At 37.9% G+C, this 26,603-nt stretch overlaps 1 protein-coding gene across 2 annotated transcripts in view; it reads left to right on the top strand.

Annotated features, from left to right (window-relative positions):
• Window positions 1–26,603, top strand: part of bsnb (bassoon (presynaptic cytomatrix protein) b) — a 451,700-nt gene that overhangs the window by 9,514 nt on the left and 415,583 nt on the right. For both annotated transcript variants that reach the window (XM_069936943.1, XM_069936942.1), the window contains one exon: window positions 14,091–14,466. In XM_069936943.1, the coding sequence (XP_069793044.1) occupies window positions 14,091–14,466 (376 nt within the window). The remainder of the gene's footprint in view (window positions 1–14,090; window positions 14,467–26,603) is intronic.

Here is a 26,603-nt window from a genome sequence, read left to right as displayed (position 1 = left end):
ATCCTTTTTTAAATAAATGGCGTGACATTCACCATCTTCCAATCGGCTGGCATCTGCCCAGAGTCCAGAGAATTTTGGTAAATTATTACCAAAGTCTCCACTATAACTTCTGCCGATTCTTTCAGTACCCTCGGATTCATTCCATCAGGACCAGGGGACTTGCCTATCTTTAGACCCTCAAGCTGTCTGAGTACTGCTTCTTTAGTGAAAACTATTACATCCGTCCTCCCCTCCCATCACATCCATAAGTGAAACACAAAAGTCTGCAGACTCCGTGATTGTAGTAAAAACACACCAAAATGCTGGAGGAACTCGGTGGTCTTTCAGGATCCATAGGAAACAAAGATATATTGCTGATGTTTGGGCCTGAGCCTTTCTTCAAGTAATAAAGCAGAATGAGCCATAAGCAGGAAATCCATAACATCTGTCTTTGGCATGTTAAATGTGTTCTCCACCGTGAAGACTGACACAAATTAATCCTTCAAAACCTCAGCCATTTCCTCATTACCCAATATCAATTCCCCCTTCTCATTTTCCAAAGGACCAACCTTCTTCACTTGAGCCACCGTTTTCAGCTTTATATAATGATTAAAACTTTTACTGTCTATTATTATAGTTTGTGCTAATCTTTTATCACAGACTTTCTTCCTTCTTTTCATTGCTTACTTCAAGGTTCTTTGTTGCTTTTTAAAATGTTCCCAATCTTCTATTTTCCCATTGCTCGAGGCAACCTTGTATGCACAAGCTTTTAGTTTGATGCCTTCCTTTATTTCCTTAGTTATCCAAGGCTGGCTGTCCCTTACTGCCCTTGTTTATAACTGAAATATACTTTCATTGAGCACTGTAAAAATTCTCTTTGAAAGAGATTTTTAATATTTAACTTCAGGAGCTAACAGTTTCATGTTAATTCCCTATCAGTTGAAACTAGCTTCTCATGTTAATTTATCCCATGCATCCCATAAATATTTTCAAAATTATCATTGATTGTATGGATAAAATTCTTAAGATCTATTTGTGCTTGGTGGAATATGCCTGTATGTTTTTCTTGATCAGTTAATGTTTTTTTTTTGTTGTTCACATTTCTTTGCTCATCTTGCAGTGCAAAGAAAGTTCAACTTCTGAATTATGAGCCAAATATGTTTGTTTCCAAGTTTGATTCTCTCCAGTAGGTTGTCACTGGACATCAGTCAGGATGGGTTGATGTTTCCCACCCCACCCCCCTCCCTTTGTTTACTTTCCAGATGCAGAGTCAACCATGCCCACAATTCCCTTTGACAAGATTTGCAAGCTCATCACATACTAGGAAATGAACTTGGGATTTCCAGATCAGATTTTATTTATCAAGTGACATATTAATTCGTTTTAATTTTGTTCAGGCATCAGTTCCAAGTACTTTGACTTAAATGTTCTATTACATATAAAATTAAGTTGGACCAATGTAACCTACTGGATGAGATGACCTCAGTCGTGAATAAATTAGTTCCTTGTTTTACCTGGACTTGAAGTTAGCTAGTTCTACCACTTTACATGGCTAGAGATTGTTATTAGGTTCCTTGGAGCTCACTTAACTTGTGACCTGTTATGGATATTCCAACATCTTCTCACTTGTCAGGAAGGGGCAACAGCGATTTCATTACCTGAGAAGACTTGAAGCAGGCAAGGCTACCGGCCACCATTATGTCAACCTTCTAATAGGAGCTCTGTCGAGAGCATCCTGGCCTGCTGCATCACAGTGTGGTACAGTTGCTGCAGAGAAATGGATTGAAGGTCAATCTACAGGACCATAAGAGTGGTAGAGAGGTTCACAGGAATCTCCTTACCCTCCCCCTTGATGTGATCTATCAAGATTATTGTCAGAAGAGGGTGCACAAAATCATTGAGGACCCTTTCCACCCTGCACGCAGCACTTTTCAGCTGCTCCCTTTGGGATAAGATGCAGGAGAATCAGAACCAGCACCACCAGACTGAGGAACAGCTTCTTCCCACAGGCAGTGAGAAGGCTGAAGGACCAAAGGAATGGCTCACACTAACCATCTGAGATTCTCATATGTACAACTATATTTATTTATTTGTATTGATGAATACTTTCCTTCATATGTTTTGTTTGTCTATATGTGTGTTATGTCTGGTTGTGTGTCTGCATGTTTTGCTGCAAGGACCAGAGAACATTGTTTTGTCAGGTTGTACTTGTACAATCGGATGATGATAAACTTGACTTGTAAGTCCAAGTGCAAACATTGGCTAAGGTAAGAGCTCTATTATGATGCCTCTTCAGTTTACTTCATGAGTAAGCTTGGATTGAAGTTTTCCTTTCTTCATCTCTGATAACTTAACGGGTTCAGATGTGAGCTCAGGGATCCTCATTCTGCAAGGCTGACTTTCTGTATGTATACTGTGAATTACTATTTTGAGTGAAGGAAAGTGATTCCCACTTCAATTACTTCATTGTAGCTTATTGTTCACACAGACTGTGCAAACAGAAGAACTTACTTTTTTCATTAAATCTAAATATAATGTGAATTCTCTCATTTTATTTATTTGTCGTTTATCTATTAATTTTCCCTATTGGATTTGTAGTAATTTTTTAAGAACCAAAAAGTCATTAAGTGAAAAATAACATCAGTGAACTTGAACTTTTGAATTCCTATTTTTTTATATAGTGAGAAGATCAGGATATCAGTGTGCATTGAATGTAATTTGACTTTGGGACAGAAAAGTCCTGAATTTTTTTTGATGAGTCAAATGTGAGAAGTAGATATGCATCCAAGGCTTCAAAAATGTGAAACTTAAGGATATTTTTATGGCAGGAAAGTTATTTGATAATTTGTGTGGTTTGTATATTCTGAATGTATTCCCCCCCCCACAACCACCGAGAGGAATCCATGTTCATTATCTGTGGAATTTAAGGAAAGAGATGCTGAGTTTAAATTGAATACCTTTGGCATGCACAAAGTTGAACTGATTAATGGTACATAATATTTTTTCTACAGAGGTATCAGGCAATGACATTCTCCAATATCTTAAACTATCTGCTTCAAAACATTACCATTGTTGCGCTCACTCCACCACCAGCCTGGAGATCAGCATTAATCAGAACTGGATCAGCCACATGTATATGCTGGGACTTGGAGGCCTGATCAGTGGAGAAAATTATCTCATGACACTGAAAGCATTTTTGCCTGGAGAACTGCTGCTCCAAAATGACAACAGGTGACAACATCTGAGGCAAAGCAAATCACTTGGTCATCAAATACCTGAAACATTCATTTCCAATGCTACCACACATAGTGGAGGCAGCATATACTGTTTGCAAAACTACCTGGAGTAGGTGTGGAAAAGGTTCCAGACAACAAATCTTTAATTATATGGACCTATTGGATAAATTGGGGTTATTCTTCTTTGAGCAGAGATTACATGGGGATCTGAAGGAAAAGTTTAACATGCCATAGGCAGGGTAGATAAAAAGTAATTGTTGCCACTGGTCTGAGAAATTATGAGGGGCAGAGATAGAGTGAATGAAAGCAGGCTTTTACCACTGGGAATATTCAGGGGAACTTTAAAGTCCTTGGGAGTTACTATCTCGAAGGATCTTTCCTGGAGCCAACATGCTAATGACATCATGAAGAAAGCATGTCAGCACCTCTACTTCAGGAGTTTGTGGAGGTTTGGTATGATGTCGGAAATATTGGCAAATTTCTATAGATGTGTGGTGCAAAAAGTGCTAACCGGCTGCATCGTGGTCTGGTATTGGGACACCAATTTCCCCCCCCCCCCCCCCAAAGTGTAAAGCCTTGCAAAAGGTTGTGGACCCAGCTCAGGACATCATGGGCAAACCCCTTCCCACCATTGAGAACTTCTATGGGAAACGATGCCATCGGAGAGCAGCTGCAATTATCAAGGATCCAGATCACCCAGCACATGCTCTGTTCTTGCTGCTACCATCAGGAAAGAGGTACAGGTGCCACAAGACTCACACCACCAGATCAGGTACAACTGCTTCCCCTCCATCATCAGACTCTTCAGCAAAACTCAATCAGGGACTTGTTTAAGGACTCTTACTTTTTACAATTTTTTTTCCTCTTCTCTGTATTCCACAGTCATTTAGTTATTTGTTTATTTGTTTACATGTACACATCGTATACAGTTTTCTGCACTACCAATCAGTGGTAATTCTGCCTGGCGCCCAGGAAAAAGAATGTCATGTATGTACTCTGACAATAAATCTGAAATCTGATTTTGAACGTCTTTACACAGAGAATGTTGAGAGTGTGGAATGAGTTGCCAGCTGATATGGTGAATGTGGACTCCATTTTGACATTTAAGAAAGATTTAGGTAGGTACATGGCTGGGAGGGGAATGACTATGGTCCAGGTGAAGGTAATTGGAAATAGGCAGAATAATAATTTGGCACAGTCTAGATGAGACAAAGGGCCTGTTTCTGTGCTGTGCGTTCTATGGCAGCGGATTCAACTGCAAACAAAAGGAGTATCAAAGCGATGGGCAAAAGAACTGGAAGTGACAAAAGAATATTCATTACGTTCTGCAGAATACACTGCCTGGGGATTGCAATGGAGACAAATGCAATTGTGTTGAAAAGGTAGCTGAATAAGTGCATTTCTTATGGAAAGGAATGAATTTAGAGGACTGTGGCGAGAGGATGGGGAAAGTGCACAAGCTGGGAGAGCCGATACAGATTCAACGGACCAATTAGACTCCTATGATTTGAGTCACAGTGGGAATATATATTAAGGAATTTAAATTTGAAAAGATTGAGATACACCATCAATGTCGAGATGAATTGGAATGGGAACAGTCTTATTGATGACCTTTTTCCTAATGTCCAAGAAAATGAGAATGGAGTTTGGGTGGGGGTGAAGGAGGAGAAAGTTTTAGCCAATCCCCCAAAGCTGTTTTTTTTAATTAGCTAGTTGCTTGTTCAATGATGGCAGACTTAATTTTGAGCAAGGAATTATCTTGTGTAATCAATTTGAACCAAGACTACTGTAGGTTCTCATAAAATTGATTCAGAATTACATCAACAGGAGCTGGAGATCAAGGCTGGGTTGTGTATCATTTCAGATGATTGAACACTTCTTCGCAGTGTAAATTGTTGGGACAAAATAATGTCAAACACTGATCCCAAAATAAAAATTATTGTAAGGCTAAGCTAGTTAAAAAATATGTGAACATGCACTAAAGACAAGACACCTTGAGTAAGACTAGACCATGCAAACAAAGTGTTTGGGAAATACGAGGAGAAAATTGCATCAATTATAAAAATGAAGCAGTGCTGGAAATCGAGGCTAAAGTATGAAAGAAAATTAGAGCATTGTGCAGTAAAATACAATTGGGCAAAACCATTGGAAGAGGAATTTACACTTGAGAATGATGGAAAACCAAGGAAGACATTTACGTCTCAAAACAATGTAGATGGCGGAATTTTTGGTAGATTTTATAATTATTAATGAGGACAAAAAATTGAAGATCATGTCTGAAAGTTTTCAGATTGGGTGACTTTCACAATCTTTCTCCAATGCAGTAAATTCTGCAGATCTTTTTGAAATTAGCAAAAATTTAAGAAGAGTCAAAGAGATATTAAGGATGGAAGTAGGCCCTTCAGCTCATCATTTCTTGGCAACCAGCATGCTGATCTATACAAATCCCACCTGCCTGCATTAATTCCATATTCCTGTGTGCACTGCTCTTTCAAATAAGTGTCAAGATGTCTCTTAAGTGTTGCTGTTCTTGCCTCCACTAATTCGTCTGGCAGTTCATTCCAGACATCAAATACTCCTTGTTGGAAAGATTTACCCTTCCGATCTTCTTTTAAACCTTCACTTTCTCACCTTAAACATATGACCTGTAGTTTTGGACACCCCCAACATGGGAAACAGATACTGGCTATTTATCCTATCTGATAATGCCTTCCATAAGGTTTACTATGTAATCTCCCTTACAACTAACCTCCAGAAAAAATAGACCTAGTCTATCCAGTCTTTTCTGATAATGCAAGCCCTCCATTCGAAGTTACATCCTTATAAATACTTCCTGGACCCTGTCAAGCTTAATCACATCCTTCTGGTAGTATGGAGACCAAAACTGTACAACATGCTGAGTGTGGCCTGAACAACGTTTTGTGCAACAGTCACATGGTGTCCTAACTCATGCACTCATTGTCTTGGCTCATGAAGACAACCATACACGTGCCATCCTCAGCATCCTGATCGACTTCTGTTCCCAGTTTCAGGGAACTATGAAACCTGCAGTTATACCGTAAAGTTTCTCTATTCAGCAACACACTCTGTGGCCCTACCATTCACTGTTAATGTCTTGGTTAACTTTCCAAATTGAATCACTTTGCACTTATCCCAATTAAATTGCATCTGCCTTTTCTTTGCCCATTTTTCAATTTGATCTATAACCTTCACTGACCACTATCCTAATTTTGATGTCATCTGCAAATGTACCAACCATACCACCGATATTCTCAACCAAATCATTTATCTATATGAAAAACTATAGAAGACCTTCAGCATAACTGAGATTTCTGTAGCACATAATGGTTCACAGGCTTCCAATCTGAGAACAACTCTACTACCACCCTCTGCCTCTTACTTCCAAGTCTGTTTTGTATCCATTTGGGTCCCTCTCTCTGGATCCCTTGTGTTCTAACCTTTCAGAGCAGTCTACCATCTGAGACCTTGTCAAAAGCCTTGCTAAAATCAATGTAGGTAATCTATCCCCCTGCTCTTGTCAATCCTCTTGGTACAAATTTCCCACACAAAAAAACCATGCTTTTTAAAAAAAAAAATCAGTCTTTGCCTTTCCAAGAAAAAAAAAATACCTGTCCTTCAGAATCCCTTCCAATGATTTTCCCACCACTATTGTAAGGCACACTGGCCTGTTGTTTCTTGGCTTATCCCTGGTCTCCAATTTACATAAAAATGCTATTCTCAAGTGTTCTGGTACTTCACCAGTTGCTAACCAAGATTTTTAAAAATCTTTGTGAAGACCCCCAGCAATCTCCACTCTTCAAAGATGCACCCAGTTAGACCTTGAGGATTTATCCTCCTTTATAGATTTTAAGCACTTCAACAGATCTCCTTTGCAATGTTGATATGCTCTAAAGTATCACTGAACTTCCATGTCCTTCTCCATGGTAAATGCCAATGCAAGTATTAATTTAAAGTCTTGTCTGTTTCCTATGGTTCCACATAAGGATCATCACATTGATCTTCAAAAATCAATTCATTCTCTGGCTACTCTTTTGCTCTTAATATGCTTAGAATATTTTTAGGATGCTCCTTGAACTCGTGACTCCTTTTTGCTCACCCATTATCCTTCCTGGGTGTTCTTTTTGAATTCTTTATACTTCTCATTTAACTTCCTTGATCCTTGCTGCTTCTACCTGGCATATGTCTCCTTTTCCCTTCATTATCCCTCATCAATCATGGTTCTTACAAGAACACAGTGACAGTGAACTCTTCTCATCTAATATTTGAAATATCTCACTTACCAGATGTCCATTTACATGAAAAGACATCTCTCTATCAACTTTTGCATGTTCTTGTCTGATGACATTAAAATGAGCCCTTCCCCAATTTGAGTTTGTAGCTTGAGAACCAGTCCTGTCTTTTTTCATCACTGTCAAGAAACTAATAGAATTTTAGACATCGATCACAAAGTGTCCCTCACTGACACATTATGCATATGCTTTGCCTTATTTCCTAAAAGAAGATGGAGTACATCCTCCTCTCTCATAAGGAAATCTTCTATTGCTTCAGAAAACTTTCCTTGACACCGTTAGCAAATTTTGCCCAATCTTAATCCCGTATCGTTAAGACCATTTGAGTTAATATTTGGGAAGTTAGAATAATCTCTTCTTACAACGCTATTTCTACAAAGAAATGGACTAATTGAGCCATTTTTGAAAACTTTATTTTATCGGATTTGCTTTCTAAATAGGTAACGGGCAAAGATTTTTTTCCCTGGTACATTATGTACCAAAACTTGTGAAGAAAACCAGTGCAGTCAGAAAACCACAGTACATCTTGGTGCACTGAATGGAAGATCCAATTGATTCAGTGCCATCAATACTGAATAATGGTTTGCGATAAAGAGCGAAGAAAGCAAATATACTGAATGGATGATAGAATTGTGGTGCAGTGCTCTTCATCTTTGAAGGAAGATAGAATGAATATGAATGTCGAACATGAAATATGTAAACAAAGAATTAATGCTTAAATGTGTAGAAGATATCTTTGAGGTCATGATTGGAGCTTTGCCTGATGATTTGGGAAAGATGTTAGCATGGAAAAGGTGCAGTGGTGGAATGATATTAAAGATACCATTAATTTAAATCAAATATAAAGAAGTGTTTGACAACTAATGTGCATACAACATAATTTTATTTGCTTTGCAAAGCAGTTGCTCTGTTACACGAGAAGAACTGCTGTAACCCACAACATCGTATTTCTGCAAGAAAGCCCATACGTAGATGGGCACAAGCTTTTTCATATGGTTTAACTTCCCATTCTGCAGCCTGTTCACAACTATTTACATGATCTGTAATCGGCAGTCTTCAGCAAAACATCTAGCATGAGTTTCGAGAATACCATGGGCTTGGTTTTCATGCCCTGCAGCTGAACTTCCAAAAGAAAGCAATTTCTTTAAGAAACTCTCGTATTTTCCATAAAAAAATTTTAAGCCTTTCTTGCTACTGAAATTTATAGAAAGGAAAGAATCAAATCTATACAATCTATGCTATAATATATCATTACCTCCATTTATCATTCCATGATAACTTATTTGGTCATTGGAATAGTTTGGTCCTTAAACATAATCAGATCGTACAAAAGAGTCACAAAACCAACACAACTAATAAAATAATAGCCAGGACACACAGACCCTGAATGAATGTCATCCATCATCCTTTGAAAAGCCACCAAGATGGCCCCTGGGGGTTGTAATTCTCTTATGTGGTTCACCAAATAGGTGATATTTTAAGAAGCATCAAGGATGTAGGTGCAACATTTCTGTCCTGTTACAGAGCCACAGTTTGTATAGCTACTACCTCCACAGAGAGTTCACGAATCTGGTCTGCCCATTTTCTTCAATCCTTACAGAGTATTGGCAAGTTTCTCTAGGGCACTTGGCATATTGTTCAGTTCCCAAGTGGCTTTAACCACACCATCATTAGGGAAGAGAATCATAAAGATCCGCTCAGTTTCAGAGATGGCTCTTTTTTTTTACTCTAACCTGTACCAAATGCTGTATCTCTGGGGCGAGATAAGTTAAATAATATCACCCTTGCCAATAATATGGCAGCCACTTGTTGTCCATCACAAAGATAGGAACCATTTAAGGTTGCTTTCCCCGTTTTTAAAAAATAAATGGCCAAAGTAATCACTTATTTTGGGACAGTGGCTCGTTCGTGTCCTATTTTCATTTCCCCTGTACAAACAGGTTCTCCCTAAAGTGTACCTGTTTAGTTTAAAGTAGAAGGGTGTCTGGACAGATTATGGGCTTATTACCAATTGTTAAACAAATGTGTAACAGGTCAGCATTCAGATGTTTTTATAATGCTCAAAGTCCAATTAGAGTGGCATTTTCTAGGACTGATGTTTTGTCTGATTAAATGGCATTGCTATCAATGGGGACTCACTGACCACTGTCAGTTGGCAATTGGGTGTAGACCCAACAATGCGACACGTTCATAATTTCAACATACATCAGGGACATACGTAGGTAAATGTTGTCATGCCATTCTTGTTTAGACCTGAGGGATCATGAACCTGCCTGGAGTTTTAATTCCACACATACTTTTACCTTATGTACTACTAACAGGAGAGTCAAAAAAATTACAAGAGCACCCAAAAAGATAATGAGCATTTGCTTCTGTCATCCATTTGTATTGTCCTTTAATCTTGTCAGAGTCATGTTGTTCCTCCATAGAACCAATCCTTTTGCAGTCTGTGTGATGAATCCAATGAGGATTTGCTGCATTTGAAGTTGTTAGTAGCACTTGGAAGGGGCCCTTCCGCTGTTGTTCCAGCTTTCTCTGATCAGTTCTTGATCAGGACATAGTCTCCTGGCTCAAGCTGGAGTAGACCCTCTTCCCTCTCTTCGATTCCTCATGTTAGGGGCGGTGTACCTGCAAATGTAAAGCCTGAAATATTGTAGTTAGTTCTTTGACAAACTGAATTAATTCTTCTTCCAAGGACACCAAATCACATGCTGTGATTTTCTTGGACTGTTCTCCCCAAGGTGTTCGCAGGGGTCGCCCATAGATTATCTTTGCAGTTGATAAGCCGTGTACCAGTCCCACATTTCAAATGATGTCAGGGGTAGCACCTTTAGCTAATTTAGTCCAGTTTCCTCCTTTAATTTAGCATGTTTATTTTTCAACATTTTAGTGGCCTATTCAATAATTCCTGCCATCTGTGGGTAATGAGAGGAATGGAATTGTTGCTGAATATCCAATTGATTACACAATTTCTCATTTATTTTAGCCACAAAATGAGAACCAATGTCTGAACTTATTGTCTCAGGCAGACCGAGCTGGGGTATAATTTCCCATAATGGTACTTTTACCACAGTTAGAGCATTAGAGTCTGTGGTGGGTATTGCCTCTATCCATTGACTAAAAACATTGATTATTACTGTACATATAAAAATGTTTATAACTATGTACGCATGGAAACTCGATAAAAATCAAGCTGTAAGCACGAAAATGGTCCATTTGGCACGGGTGTTTGTCATGTGGCACAAAGTATCTCCTTTCTGGGGTTATGTTTTTTAACCTATGCCTTTCTCTCTGCTGCTTGTGGTAATTTTGGGTGCCACCATGTTTGAAACAGCTGGAATACTCTAATAGGGTATCAGGTTTAAAGGTGCTGCTGTGGCTTGGGGAAGAACAGAGTGGCTATTCCAGACATATCAGATGAGCCAAAATCTTTTTATCAAGAACATTTACTTGTTTAACCATGGTTTTTTTCTGCCTCTTTGTCCCATAAATTTATCAATTTCTTCAATTTTGATCCCACATCTGTTCTCCACAATTGCACTGCCTTTTCACAATGTGGAAGATATTTTTGAGGTCACCATTGGAGCATTGCCTGCTGATTTAGGAAAGATGTTAGTGTGAAAGAGGTACAGTAGTAATTCATTGGAACGGTATTAAAGATTCAAAGCAACACTTGAAAATAGAGCCTTTTCTCAAAGAAACAGTGAATGATTTGGGGAAAAATTTGAATTCACTTTCAAATTCTATTTGGTTTGTTGAATTAATTTGCAATATGGGAGCCACAAATTGAGGATGATCACAGTTAAATGAAGGGATGCCTTGCTGCAAACACTTCAGTATTCAACATGAATCTCAACATGCTTTTGAAGAGGGTGAATATAAAGAGACAAAATGAAAATATTCTGCTCTCGTCAAAGAACTATGAACAGCAGTGTAACTGGAGACATTAATTTTCATAATCTGCAAAGATATAAAAATATTATTCTTGTTTCAAATCTGTTTGGAAATGAAGACAAGCTTATGTTTCTGTAACATAGTTATTTACAACAGATATTAAACTCAATATTAAAAAATCAAATAATCACATTCTGATCGATGAATAAAATCTGGAATATTCATATATAAAATAGACATCCTAGCTCGAGTGATCTACTCAAACAGTAGTTTAATAAGATAATCAAATTGTTGGTATGTAATAAAAGTTTTGAGTTTGCATACCAATGTATACATACGAATTTAATTGTTTATGGTCAAATGTACAGAGATACAATTTAAAGTTGAATTTTACAAGCCATGTGGATAGCTAGCAAAAAGTTGCTAACATTTTGTATCCACAAAAAAATTCTCAGAAATTAGTAACTAGATTAATCATGAAAATTGTAGCATTAAACATTTCAAGCAGCAAATCAATCTTTTTACAAAAAGCAACAGCAACTTTCTGATGGAATCCAGTAGTACCATCATTACAGTCCTGCAACTGTCCTATCTCTGGTCTGGTCCCTTCCCTCCTTGCCATCGTGCTGTTCTTGTTTGCACTGTTCTACTCCACCAACGCTGTTTCTCTCACTCTTCACGACTGCCGCAAGATGTGGAAGAAAAGACAAAGAATTATGTGAAAAGAGTAAATCCAAATTATCTGCAGAGAATTGAGCTTGTTTCCCAAGGACCATGATTACAAGCTGCCAGTTTACAGAGGGAAGCCACTGAAGGGACTTGCTTTGGAAACTAACAGTGCAATCTTCTTCATTGATGTTTATGCAATGATCCTTTGCCAAACAGTGTAGCATCCACCTTGAATTCACTAAAACAATAAACTTTTTGCTGCTGTTGACAACACCATCAGAATTCCCATGTCTGGAGATTGTGCACCTGCTGAGGAATGACTATTGAGAGAAAACTTTGCAGAAACCCATTTCCACTTTATAGCATGGAAGCCAAAGGGGAAGATTGAGGTACCATGACAGAAGATCACAACACAGTCCTTTAGGATGGTAGCGCTCTGTTATGTAGGGGTGCAGCTCTTTCTCTCTCCATGGGTGCTACCTGATCTGTTGATTTCCTGCAGTTTTTAAAAAAAAAAGTTTTAGGTGAAATTACTCATTTCATAAATTGGAGTAAATTGATACCAAAGATTAGAAAACCTCTGCATATGAGAAATGTTTAAAACTGTGGATTATGATTGATTGTAAATTTAAAATCAAAACATCGCACAGCATTTTATTGGCAAAACAAATAAATTTCATTGGTCATGCAAAATGATTGACAATATATATTTTCATTCAATAAATAATCATAAACTCTTCATCTCAATTTCTATGTATGAGATCATATTTTTATTTGCCTTGCAGTTTGGTTGTCAAAAATCTCAGAACCAAGCCTTGACTCGGTATTGGCCATTTTCAAGATAGTATTATCATTCTTAAGCTGAATGGCCAACATCCAGGAAATTCAACAAATGTATCCTTGTCCTGAGATTAATACTTCCTGCTTCCAGATTCTCCAGCTTGAGAAAAACATTAAAGTGTTTACTACTTCTCAGAATCTTGTATATCAATGAAAGTACCTATTCTAAACTCATGTGAGTGCAGATCTTCAATCTTACTCATTCTCTCCTCCTCGATCAGCTCTATCACTCCTTGAGTGAACTGAATGAAACTGCTAATTTGCTCCAAGGCCTCAAAAACAGTCTGTCCACAGAGATCTGTTACTTTTGAATGGGCTTTTCCCTTTCATTTGTTGTCAGATATACATTTTGGAGGCAATCAGCAATTGAGATGTCATCAAGCTGTTTGAATTGCTGATGACACAGCAACAAGAAGTAAAAAGTTCAATTATTGCTAAACTAAACACTGACATGTGCAAAATGAAATAAAATAACTGTTATAAACATCCAAATGAAGGCTAAATCTGAATTGCTTTAATTCCTATTTTGGAATTGGTACGAAGAAATTCATCTCAAATTTTTTAAATTGAGGAGAATTGCTATGCAGTAATTATGGTTTAGCCAGCCATTTGAAAATTTATTTAAATCTCATTGTTCTTCAAGAATAATTTGTAATTTTCTGAAATTTTTGTCAGGTGATTGATTTCTGAACATTATGCTGCTTTTTGTGGAGAAGCAAAGAATTTCAATCATTAACTGATTTTTCCATCAAATTTCAATCTTTCAAATACTACTGTTTTATGATGACTAACATGTCATGGTATGGACATTTATTGCAACTGCATATCCAGCCAATATCAGTAAACCAGAAGTGTTGTGGAATATTTGCGTATATAGTCAATCTACTTTTGACATTAAGATTTCAGACATTAAGACAATGATATTTTTATTCAGTTTGAATACTCCACTTCAAAGTAGGCTGCAAAAAGGAACAGGCTGCATAATACATAGAAACATTTTTATGGTGATATTTTTCCAATTTGTGTGCTACCTGCATTGATGGCAGCTTCTTAAAGTGGCAAGAAAAATAGCTTTTAAATGAAGAGTTTTTTTAAATTTCTGAATTGCTTATGGTGTGTGTAATAATGACCATTGGATTGAAACTTGCATTTCATTTTGTAGTGCAAGACCACATCAAAGTAATCAGCTTGGTTATCCTGATGAGAAAAGCGAGACCGTTCAGCAGACTATTCCCAACAATGAATGTGCTCGAAGAATGCAGAATCAAGGTCGCTCTACACAGAGGACTCTCCAAGTTGACACAAGTATGAAAAGAACAGAAAAATCAAGTTCTGCATCCCCAGACAGAGGGAGTGCTCCAACTTCCCCTTATTCAGTACCACAGATAGCTCCGCTGCCCAGCAGTACACTGTGTCCTATTTGTGCAACTACAGAGCTGAACTCTTCTCCAAAACAGCCAAACTTCAACACTTGTACTCAGTGTCAATCAGTCGTATGCAAACAATGTGGATTTAACCCTAATCCTGACATTACAGAGGTGAGCTTTTATTTTCTTTAAGATTACTTTGATTTGCATGAAAGACACTTTCTTATTTAATCTGATTTACTTTTGTTCACGAGATGAGCTTTGCAATTGATTATTTCGGCCTCATTCGTCTTCTGCGTATTTCAAGCACTAACAGTGTGACTGTTAAGATGGAATGTTGAGTTCTACCTCAATTTTCAACCAAATCTATTGTAATCGATAGATTGTAGATGATTATTTTTTCATGCAGGGAATATTAACACTATTTAAAAATGATCAGTTTCAATGCCTGAAGTGGGAATCTGGGAACAGGTGCTGGGAAGTGGGGAGACTATGATGAAAATTATATGGTTCAATTTGCAGTTAGCTGGGATGTTTAAAAAATTAAAAAGCTCGAAAAATATGGTGGTAGTGTGACAGATTATGTTATATTTTATGTTATATATAGTGATGTTTTAAAAGAGATAAATTGTTGGGGGGATGGTTTAGTGTAGGTCACAAACAAATATAAATACTTCACAACACAGATCTCATTTAAAATGCCAAAGCTCTGCTCAAACCAGACAGTCAGGCTCCAAGTGCCTTTGTAAAGACAATGGAAACTGCTTTGCTGAAAGACTTCACAAGTAGGTGTTAATTAGACATGCTGTGGAATAATGGATTATTATTTTGGAAAACAACAAATGAATGGACTCAGAAGATTGGGTTCGGTGCTGCAATCTGTCTGAATGCAGTTTGCTGTTCTGAGAAGATCGTGTGGTTTTGCAAGCAGAGAGAGAGAGCAAACAGGCTTTCTCTAAGAGAGAGAGAGACTTGGTTTTCTGCAGTGGCTTTTGGAAGCTTGTTTGAAACCCCATTTTGAAGATGGGTTATGAGTTCTTAGTTCAGCCTGTTCAAAGCCCTTGTACAAGAGGAGATGACTGGCTATATAATGTTTCACCTGAGATAAGGGAAACAAAAAAGGAACTCTGTGGTGACCTGAAAGAAAGAGGTTATCATCTGGAAAACCCTGAGGGGGGAAGTTTTTTCAGCAAGACACTGAAGCAACAAATCTCTCTCTCTGAAAAACCAACAAGAACCTTCCTGAGCGGTAACCATTTACTTTTCAAACACCAAAGCCTGGTGAAGATTCATAAATGTTAAATTCTGTGTACGATATAAGAATTGCTTGATACCAGTGAACTTGGAGGAGTGAGAAGTGAGACTGGACTGTGAATCAAAGAACTTTTCTGAACTTATATACACGTTACATACACGTGCGCTTAGAATTAGGAGAGGGTTAAGTTAATAGTAATAAGCTAAAGTTTGATCCTGTTTTGGTTTACAGAAAATTAAAAGTAACTTTTATTTAAGCAACCATTTGTCTTGGTGAATTTCTATTGCTGCTGGGTTTTGGGGTCCTCTGGGCCCGTCACATTAGGAATTGCCTTAATGATGAAGGATGAAATCATTTCAGTTGAGAGAAGTAATGTATCCAAAATTAAGAAGGTAGCAGGAACTTGTGCATACAATAAAAAAAATGCAAAAGGGGTTAAGATTGTTGTAGGCATTGTGCAGAAGCCTCCATAGCTTCAGTAAATGGTAAATTGTGTAAATGCTGAAATTAGGCAAGATGGCATAATATTGTTAATGGTAAATATTAACATTTATGTCGACTTTTGTAAATCTATATCCTCATCTTAAAAAGCAATGACTTATTGTGTGCAACAACAGGAGGTGCAACAGTTGCCTTTGCACCTCCTTCCTTGCCATCATTCAGGGACCCTGACAACCCTTCCAGATGAGCAAAGAGTCACATGCACCTCCTGCAACCTCATCCACTGCATCTCTGTGGTTTCATCTGGTGCAATTTGTTATTCATCTTTCTGCAAACAGCTGACATCATCACTGTTATCACTTTGACTGTTCATCAGATTCCAGGACTGGTCGCCTTTGTTTCCACCTCTCCTCCCTTTTGCCATTTCCAGATTTATCCTATATGATTAATCTTCCTCCACCTTACTCCTTGTTTCTCTCAACCCCACCACAATCTGGTACCTGCTAATCAAATGCTCCTGGCTCCCCATCTGTCTGTCATCTTTTACCCATCCATGCTTGACCAATCCTCTACTTGTCATTGTCTATCTCTGCTCTTTGTACTGGCTATCTACCCTCTGAATTAAAGGTTCTGATCTGAAATGTCGACCATTCTTTTTCTCTCTCTTAATGCCCCTTGATCCTCTGAATGCCTCCTGAAGATTGTCGTTTGCATCGCTTCTCAACTGCTTGATATGCTTCTGAGAAAATCAGATAGTCCTTCATTGGAATAAATGATAAGAATATTGATGTCAAAAATGTGCTGTCTTATTAAATGATCACTTGGATTTTTGTTGGTGGCTAGTATTTTGTTAATTGTGTCTATTTCAGTTCGATTGTCAGCCAGAATAGCATCATTGTGGGGAATTGCATCAGAATATGTTCAGCATCAGATGAATGCACAAATGACCTCAATCTCTCTAAAGCCAACTATTATTGTATTATTTTATTATCTATCTATCTATCCATTTATCAGTCTATCAATTTATTTATTTAACAATCCAACTACTTATTTATTCATTTATTGATATGCCAATCTATCTATTTATTTATTTATATATATATATATTCTTTTTGTTTGCATCATAGCATTGTTTATAAAATAATTCTTGCATATTTATTTTTAACTACCAGCATCCTATCCACACTTGAATTTGTTCTTCTGTCCTCTGGTGGTGATTTAAGTTTAGATATTTTTGTGTAGTTCTCTGCTACTTTTCCCAAGCATTGTAAACTGGGTGAATATATATGGTTTTCTGCAACCATAATTAAAGGGTCATTAACATGGAAATATTTGCATTTTGAAGATTAAGAATCTAGATGATGCATCTTCACAATCTATCTAAAACCAGGGAGTATTATTCGACCATATTGAGCTGCATAGTTGGCGTAATGCATTGCCTTTACGGCACCAGTGATCAGGACTTGGATTCAAATACCGCGCTGTCTGCAAGGAATTTGTATGTTTTCCCCATGTCTGCGTAGGTTTTCCCCAGGGGCTCCAGTTTCCTCCCACCGTTTGAAATGTTTCGGGGGTGCAGGTTAATTGGGTGTAAATTGAGCGGCACTGACTCATGGGCTAAAATGGCCTAAATTTAAAAAAAACATATTTCAAAGGAAATTCTGCATTTAATTCTGAATTAAAGTCTAACTTTCAATCCCATAGAAGATGATGCATCAAAACACTGAAATATTGGTGAAGGTTAGAATAATATTCCCTCTGCCACTTTGTGATTTTTTTTCTGGTTAAAAATAATACCTTCTTGTTGTTCAGATGAAGGTTCTGTCTTTTTTTTTTGTAAATATGTTACCTTTTTGTCAGAGCTTTTTATTTAGCCCCAAATTCCCTTTCAAAATTACTGTTGAATTTGTTTTCATGGCTCTTTCAATTATTCAACCTGTAATGCTGCAATTTTTGGCTCGTGCAAGTAAATTTAAGAATGAGGTTGTTAATAGATGAGCTTCGTTTGCACTCTGCAAAATTAATTGTTGCAAATTATTTAGCCAGATAGTAAATGTAGAAATTAACCTGTGAATTTCAAAGTTTGTAAATATGATTTAAGCTAAGGCTGAAGTTATTTAAACAGCTATTGATTATTATATTGAAAAATTACATCACTTCACATGTAATTGAAATATTTTTATGAGGTTATGAAGAATTGGTAATGACATCTACATTCTGAAGGCAAATGTGGTTTGGATTGGATATTTTTAAAGTACCACTCCATTTGGTATTTTATCCTGGTTGATCAGTTATTATGTTCAACATCATTAAATCCCTGGGTAATTTTGAATTAAAAGAAAATTGAAGAGCTTTTTATTAATTTTCTCTCTATTTACTGTAATGGAATGTATTGAAAATTGAAAATTATGATCATGAGAGCAATTCTTAAGCTCCATCTTAAGAGGTATGTCACCTAAGCAAATTTTTACGTGGATAACTTTAATTTTCAGAAGTTTTTGTGTGAAAATATATCAGCATTATAATCATGAGTTCATCAACCTGATGAACCTCTACACAACATCCAAAGCAATTACCATATATCCTTCCTCAAATAAAAAAGATCAGAACTGCTTCTGTTACTCCCAGGCATGGTCTTACCAGTATTGTTGTAGCATAAAGACTTGCTCTTAAATTCATCTCTCCAGCAATGAAGGCCAATATCCTATTTGCCTTCCTGATAACTGGTTGCACCTGCAAACCAAACTTTTGTGATTCATGCACAAGCAAGGAATTCCCAGGTCACTCTGCATATCTGCATGCTGGAATCTTTCACTATTTAAATAATAATCTGTACTTCAATGTTCCCTTCCAAAGTGGTTTACTTTGTGTTCTCCATTTTTAGAATGCTTGTGATTTGCTCTTGATTGTCTGTATTGGGAAGGGTTGTAGCTGTCTTGTGACAGCACTGTTCCCTACTTAGTCAGTGGGCAGACCACCTGCCAATCAAGGTTTGGTTCTGCTCCATCCATTAGTGCACATCCTGCTGTTGGCTGTATGTAAATTACCTGGACTGCAAGCTTCAGCCTGCCTGGACTTGGCCTTGGGCCATTGGCTGTTGTAATGGGATTAATCCTCCTGGCACTGAGTCATTGGTCCCATGGAAATGATTTGGGCTGTCCTTCCACCATTATGAAGGTGCCATGTGCTCTTTGTTCTTTTGTTTTGCCAGCTTGGGGCTACCCTGCTTCACTCCAGGCCTAGAAATGTGGAAGGGTGTTGGAGAAACTGTTGGTAAGATGTGCCCTGTTAAAAGGGTTGGGAGTGTTTACTTAGTGTCCCTTGTAGCATAGATCCATGCCTGCACTGAGCCAAGGGGTGGTGGGACATTGTAGTGATTTTTCCCTGATCATTGAATGTACCAGTTCATTGTCTGTATATTTTGTTCTCATGCTATTTTCCCCACATTTGTTATTAATTGTCTGCTATTTCTTTCCCACAGCTGCTGTGAAGTCTGTGTGTGTGTAGGTGCTGCATCAGTTACCATTTCCCACACTTGCCTTCTGTAAATAAAATCCTTCACTACAAAAAACTGTTCAGAGTCCTTACCAAACCTGTTGCCTCACTCACAACACTGCCATTTCCAATTTTTTTTTGTTCCTCCCTTACCACTTTTTAATTATCACTTTAAACTTTTTTTTCCTGCTCCTGGTGTTGCACTAATTGTATTATTGTTTTTGTCTCCCTTAAATATTTTTTTATTATTGGGTTTATCGTACCATCTTCCAGGTAATGGGAACCATTTATGGAATTTTTGGAGTTGTCAACCAGTGCATCAATTATCTTATATACAACTTCTGGTGATTTATTTACTTTCTGTCCCATTCATTTCTGCAATACTTTCCTCTATACCTACTTCCCCAAGCTAATTTCTTTTATCCCATTGACTCTCCTCTATTTCTAGGTTTGTGACTTCTGTGAAGATGCACAAAATATTTAATTCCTTCTTCATTTCCTGATGGCATTGAAGGAATCATCCAGCTTTTGGAGTGTTATCAGTGCAAATCATGCCCTTGTACTTCATCAGTGCTGATAGACCTCACTTTATCTCTGCTCTCATTAGCCTCTTGGTATAATTTCAAAAGCTCCAGAAATGGAAAGCTGAATGCAATAATTGTTCAAACAGTAAGAAAGTGAATCTTTCTCTAATTTAATATCCTGCCTGGACCATTTAGGACATTAAATTCTGTTACTCGTGTTATGGCTGATGAAGGGTAAACGTGCCAGAGCTGGGCACTTGATAATTGGTAAGTGGAATGAGGAAAGATTAAAATGTAAGTGGATGTGATTGTGTGCTGGGAAGAATGTTTCAAGAGTTTAAAATAGGCCTTTCATGGTTTGTGATCTGAATTCCCCTTCAGTGCCCTGAAATTAGTATTTTTTGAGCTCTGAGAAGTTCCTATTTGTTGCATGATTAACTTGTCCCTGGTTACATTTCTAGATTGATTCAAAACAACTGTGAAATGGTTAATAATGCAGTTTATTCAGTTGGGGGAGTAAAAGCAGTATTATGTGATATGACAGCACTGCTACAAGTCAGGCAAGATAATTTCTTTGAAATCAAAGCTGTAGCATCATTATCTAACTGGGAGTTTGTCTATCTTAAGATTAAAATATACAGCTCTTGAATTGAGCTTCTTTAGGATATGGGGAAAAAAAATCTAATTTTGCATATTCCTGAGTTGACATCAAATGGCATGAATGGTTATGTAAATGATCCTGTATTAAATAATTATGCCTTGTGTTTGCATTTCTGAGCAATATTTTCTCATTCATGGCTTATCTCGGAGACCTGTTTTAAATTTGACCATGATGAAAGAATCATGTGCCAAGTCACAGCTGCCCTTAAGTTAAGATGTGCTGCTCAGCAAGCACCTAATTCTTTTCTGTCACAAAATGTGCATTTTCCACTGCCCTATCACATTGTTTCCCAGAACCCCTTGGGAAAACACACGTTATCTCTGAATGAGCAGATAAATGATGGTGACTAACCATTTGGAAGGGAAGGATATTTTCATTTTGTATGTTATTTGAGAGGTTAGCTGTTTTAAAAATTAAAATATTTCAGTTGTTCAGTTCTGCAAAGGATCTGTTCTCTCTAATGTAGTTCACCAATAAATCCTCTTATGAGTTAAAGGTCAGGGGGCAACACTTTAAGAGAAATATTAGAGGTGGCCTTTTCACTCAGCGAGTGGTGGCAGAATGGAATGATCTTCTGAATGAGATAGTTGCGGCAGGGTCCCTTCTGTCATTTAAGAGAAGGTTGGATGTGTACGTGGAGGAGAGGGGGTTGGAGGGTTATTGGTGGAGAGCGGGAGGTTTGAGCTAGTGGAGTTGTTCTAGTGAACCGGTGCGGACTCGAAAGGCCGACATGGCCTATTTCCGCTCCATGAATGGTTATATTTGTGATTTTTATGACTACTTTGATCATTTTTAATTGAAATAATGTTGTTGTCATAACTATTCTATCATGGCTCTGGGGACAAAGAAGCCAAACTTTCAAATGCTAGGGTTGAGGAATGGAATAAAATTTCTTTTATCAATGAAAAAAATCAAATTATGAAGTTCTGTCAGTTTAGATTAAGGGGTTGTTGATACTATAAACACTGTTCTCCACTTTCGACATCACTAAGGTATTACCCTGGTAAATTAATTTATTGTGGACTTTGTTGCTGTATCACATTTCAAATTCAGGTGGCCCAAATTGTTTACCTAACATTTTAAGCTACGAAAAGCAAAATTTAATACCCTGTGATAGTTGTGTGGCTTTGACAAATGAAACATTACACTATATAATACAAGTAAATGTTTGCAAGTTAGCACCTTCCCTGGAGAGTCTTGATAGTTGAAAACAATAAAGGAATTATTTAAATGATGATATATTCATGGTATGGGGTTTGTAGATACAAGTGATTTTGAAAATGGAAATGACTCATCTGACATAATATTTCACAAATTGATCTGTTCATCCTGTGTTTAGTAACCGAACTACTCAGGCCAGAAATTGCCCTATTTAATCTAAATGCAAAATGCTGGAGATACCAGAAAGCTGAATTGAAATGGAAAATGTAGAAGATATTTGTGTTAATGGCATCTGTGGAGAAACAGAGTTAATGCTCTGGCACAAGATTTGTACCTTTGCATCTGTGAATATGATAGATTAGAGGAGGTGATATTATACCCTTTGATTCAGTTGTTCATAGATTTTGTAGCCTTGCACAAGCAGGGGAAATCAGACAGTACTTATTGATGGCAATTCCATGCATGACTTGGGCATTGCAGTCAGGATACCTTAAAGGCCAAGAGAAAATTGAGTATTTGGGGTCTTGGTGCTACTGGCAGTTGAGTGGAGGCCTCTGAGTCGAGGGTCATTGTATGATCATGGCGTAGTGAGATGCTCTTGCTTTCACAGGGTGAATCAGCTATCATTTTCAAAAATGGCATGCTTACTACTAATCTGCTATCACTGGGTAAGACGCTGAAGATTCTTCTGAGCTCTTCTGGGAAATATTCAGTGATGTTGGGCAAGATGAGAGACTTTGCTGCTGTTGGGACTAGCATGACCATTCCAAAGGAGGACAAGGTCAAAAGTTACCTTGCATTTGTTGTTGTTGCAATACTGTTTACATTTTAGATTTTTTAAAAAGTGTGTGTGTTGACCATGTTCTCCTTTTGAATGGCCACCCTAGGTGGGACCTGAAGTGAGATTAAGTTCTGATGTTGTCTCAGTGATTTAACACCAGCACTGATTGAACTAGGAGAACATAATGGGAACACAAAAATCAGAATCTTTGTTCCTTGAGATATTTTAATCATAGGGTCTGACAATGGTGCATTATATTAATCCTCTTGCTCATTGTTTCATTAATAGAAACTGACTTAGCTCCTAAAAGTCATCTCGTCTTTTGTTTCAAAATATTCATTTGCTGATCCTAGAATTGTTGCCAGTTAAAATTTGCATAGTGCCAGCAATTTACTTGTTCTAATTGCACACATTGATCAAAGGAAGAGCTTCAATTGTTTGGAGGCATCAAATCTCTGAATTGAACATGGGAAATTATTTAATGCATTCAGTGGATTAGAGATCTTCGAGCGTCAGGTAGAGTGTAATTGTTCTGACATAACTAAAATTTGAAAAAAATTAATACCAATATATGCCCATGATTATTCAAACCTCCACAGTTTTCAAAATGCGTTCAGTAGTATTGCTGTTGTGTTGGAAGAAGAAATGCCTTACTTGAGACAAAGATTTTCTCCAGGGATAGTTTTATTTTCTCTTGATTTTACATTTTGCAAAAACTGTTATCAAAAGCTGCATCATTGTAAGTGTGGCAATTAAAACTGGATGAGCAATTAAATGAACAATGCAATGGAAATACAGCTGAGTTTTTATCGGCAGCTGTTGCCGAATCTAACAGACTGGCAAGTTTCTCGTATAAAACTCACATTATCTTCTCAGAGAGCAGGATCTTGAATGATGATTTGGTTTGCAAAAATAACAATCTGCCTGCACATGTTAATTTCAAACAGATACTAATATATACAGTAAAATCTTCCGTGGGGAATAATAGGGGTGCCAATTAGTCAAGAATTAAGTCTGTTTTCACACAATCGAACCAGGGAACTTTAGAACATTGCAGCACAGAAACAGGTCATTTACCCCTTCTAGACCATGCCGAACTATTATTCTACCTAGTCCCACTGACTTGCACCTTGACCATAGCCCTCCATTCCCCTCCTATGGATGTACCTATCAAATCCTCCTTAAATATTAACATTGAGCCCGCATTCACGACTTCAGATGGCAGCTCAATCCACACTCCCGCCACACTATGAAGAAGTTCTCTCGAAACCTTTCCCATTTCACCCTTAACCCATGCCTTTTGGTTTATATCTCACCTACCCTCAGAAAAAAGCCTTCCTACATCTACTCCGTCTATCTCCCTCATAATTTTAAATACCTCTATCAAATCTTCCCTCATCTTTCTGTGCTCCAGGGAATTAAGTACTAACCTGTTTAACCCATCCCTGTAACTCGGTTTCTGAAGTCCAGCCAACATCCGAGTAAATCAATATTAAAGGTCATAAAATAATGGAAATGAAATATGGTATTGTGCAGGTCTTGACGTTGAGCTTAATGTCCATTTATTGGAGTGCAGCAGTGAGGCATGATACAGTACACAAATGTGCTACACAATACATGGAAAACTGAAATTGCGTGATACATCAGAATTTTCATCATTTCAGTATTTTTTCTCATAATTTAATGTTTCTACACTGCACTATTGGTCCTTTGTTTCAGGAAAAAATGTATAACACAAGGTGAAGATCTAGAATTTGAAAATTTCACGTTGAAGAAAATTGTGAGCATTTAACCACCTAAAACTGTTTCCTTTTTGTCAGAATATTTCTGTGGATGTCCTGCACTTGCACTACTTCCTGAGATGATCTCTCATAATTTGATGACAAGAGTAAACGCCAGCATTTAATTGTTCACAATTCCTAGTCATCTGACATCTGCTCACTCATTAGTGTGAAATGTGAACTGACGGTCCAGAATCCAATCAGGATATGCAGTCAAACCAGGGAGTGAAGCACAAAAGTCTGCAGATGCTGTGATTTAGTAAAAATGCAGAAATGCTGGAGGATCTTGGAGGACTCGCAGCATCCATAGGAAGGAAAGAGAAATAACTGATGTTTTGGGCCTGAGCCCTTCAAGTTCTGAGTAAAAACCAAACAGGTGTCTGAATTAAAAAGGGCAGGTGAAGAGTACAAACCAACAGACAAAAGATGTTAATTGGATATGCTGAATAGGTCAGTGGAGAGGAAAGATGAGAAGTAATTTTTATTGGGGGTGGGGTTGTTCTAAATGCAGAGCTGGGGTAAATGAGACGGGGAAAAGGGAGAGAGACAGAGCTGGAGGAAAGGAGACATGGGGAAAGATTGGACGGGGAGGCTAACAGAAACCAGAGAAGTCGATGTAATTCATTTGGAGGGTGCCCAGACTGAATGAGTTGTTCCTCCACTTTGGAAATGATCCATTTTTGCTGATACAATGAAACCAATCCAAGATTTATTTGTCCTGGTATATTACAGAGCTCTCCATAATATTTGGGCCGAAGACACTTTATTCCTTTATTTTCCCCTGTGCTCCAAGTTTTAAATTTCTAATCAAACAATTCACATGTAATTAAAGTGGACATTCCAGACTTTATTCAAGGTTATTTGTTTACATTTTGTTTTCACCATGTCGAAGTTACATATACAGTATATTTTAGTGTAAAAGTCGACCGGCAGATAGGTCGACCCCTCCCTCCCCTTAGCCTCATTTTAATGGTTTCGTGTTATATCTGTAGTACAAGTCAACTCCCATTTTTCAGGCCTCCCAGGAACAATCAAAAATGTTTTAAAACACTCCTATCATAAGTAACAAAGCTGTAAATTAAATAAATTTTAAAAAAAGAACCTCAGCCAATCAGGCATCAGTGGTGACAGCCCACAGAGCTGGAGCGGCAACATCGTGCTTCCAGTGGGAGCAAGAACTTAGGCCAACCAGGCATGAGCGATGATGGCAACATCAGGGTCCCAGTTAGGAGAGATTATGACGGCACCCAGCGGTGCAGAGGTGTTGGGAAGCGAGAAAACAACAGTGGAGTGCTTCCAACATTAACTTGTACGCCAAATCGATGTCAATCTCTTTTTCTCAGTGAATTTAAGGTCTTAAAAATATATCCAGCGTATGACTATTCCCCCACCCCCTTGAGAAATTTTTTTTGGGTTCCACGACTCGACTTGTACGCCAAAATATAAAGTAGTTCCTTCATTTCATGGCACCATAATGCTTGGGACATTTGGCTTCACAGGTATTTGTGAGTACTCAGGTATGTTTAATTGCTTCATTGGTACAGGAATAAGAGAGCTAGGCTTCTAGGCTTTTGATCACCTTTGGAGGCTGTAGTTAGTATTTTTCAACATGAGAACATGAGTTGTGCCAATGAAAGTAAAAGAAACCATTGAGGCTGAAAAACAAGAATAAAACAGTAAGTGACATCACTCAAACCTTAGGATTACCAAAATCAACAGTTTGGAACATCATTAAGAAAGAGTACAAAAACAAAGGTGAGAAATCAGACTGCTCAAACTACAGGGGAATCACGCTGCTCTCCATTGCAGGCAAAATCTTTGCTAGGATTCTCCTTAATAGACTAATATCTAGTGTCGCCGAAAATGTCCTCGCAGAATCACAGTGTGGCTTTCGCGCAAACAGAGGAACTACTGACATGGTCTTTGCCCTCAGACAGCTCCAAGAAAAGTGCAGAGAACAAAACAAAGGACTCTACATCACCTTTGTTGACCTCACCAAAGCCTTTGACACCATGAGCAGGAAAGGGCTTTGGCAAATACTAGAGCACCTTGGATGCGCCCCCCCCGCCCCCCCAAGTTCCTCAACATGGTTATCCAACTGCACGAAAACCAACAAGGTCGGGTCAGATACAGAAATGAGCTCTCCGAACCCTTCTCCGTTGAGAACGGCGTGAAGCAAGGCTGCGTCCTTGCCCCAACCCTCTTTACT

This window comes from Narcine bancroftii, chromosome 5 (genome assembly GCF_036971445.1).
Source record: "Narcine bancroftii isolate sNarBan1 chromosome 5, sNarBan1.hap1, whole genome shotgun sequence".
NCBI classification, from domain to species: Eukaryota; Metazoa; Chordata; class Chondrichthyes; order Torpediniformes; family Narcinidae; genus Narcine; species Narcine bancroftii.
This window is presented reverse-complemented; position numbering and strand designations above follow the sequence as displayed.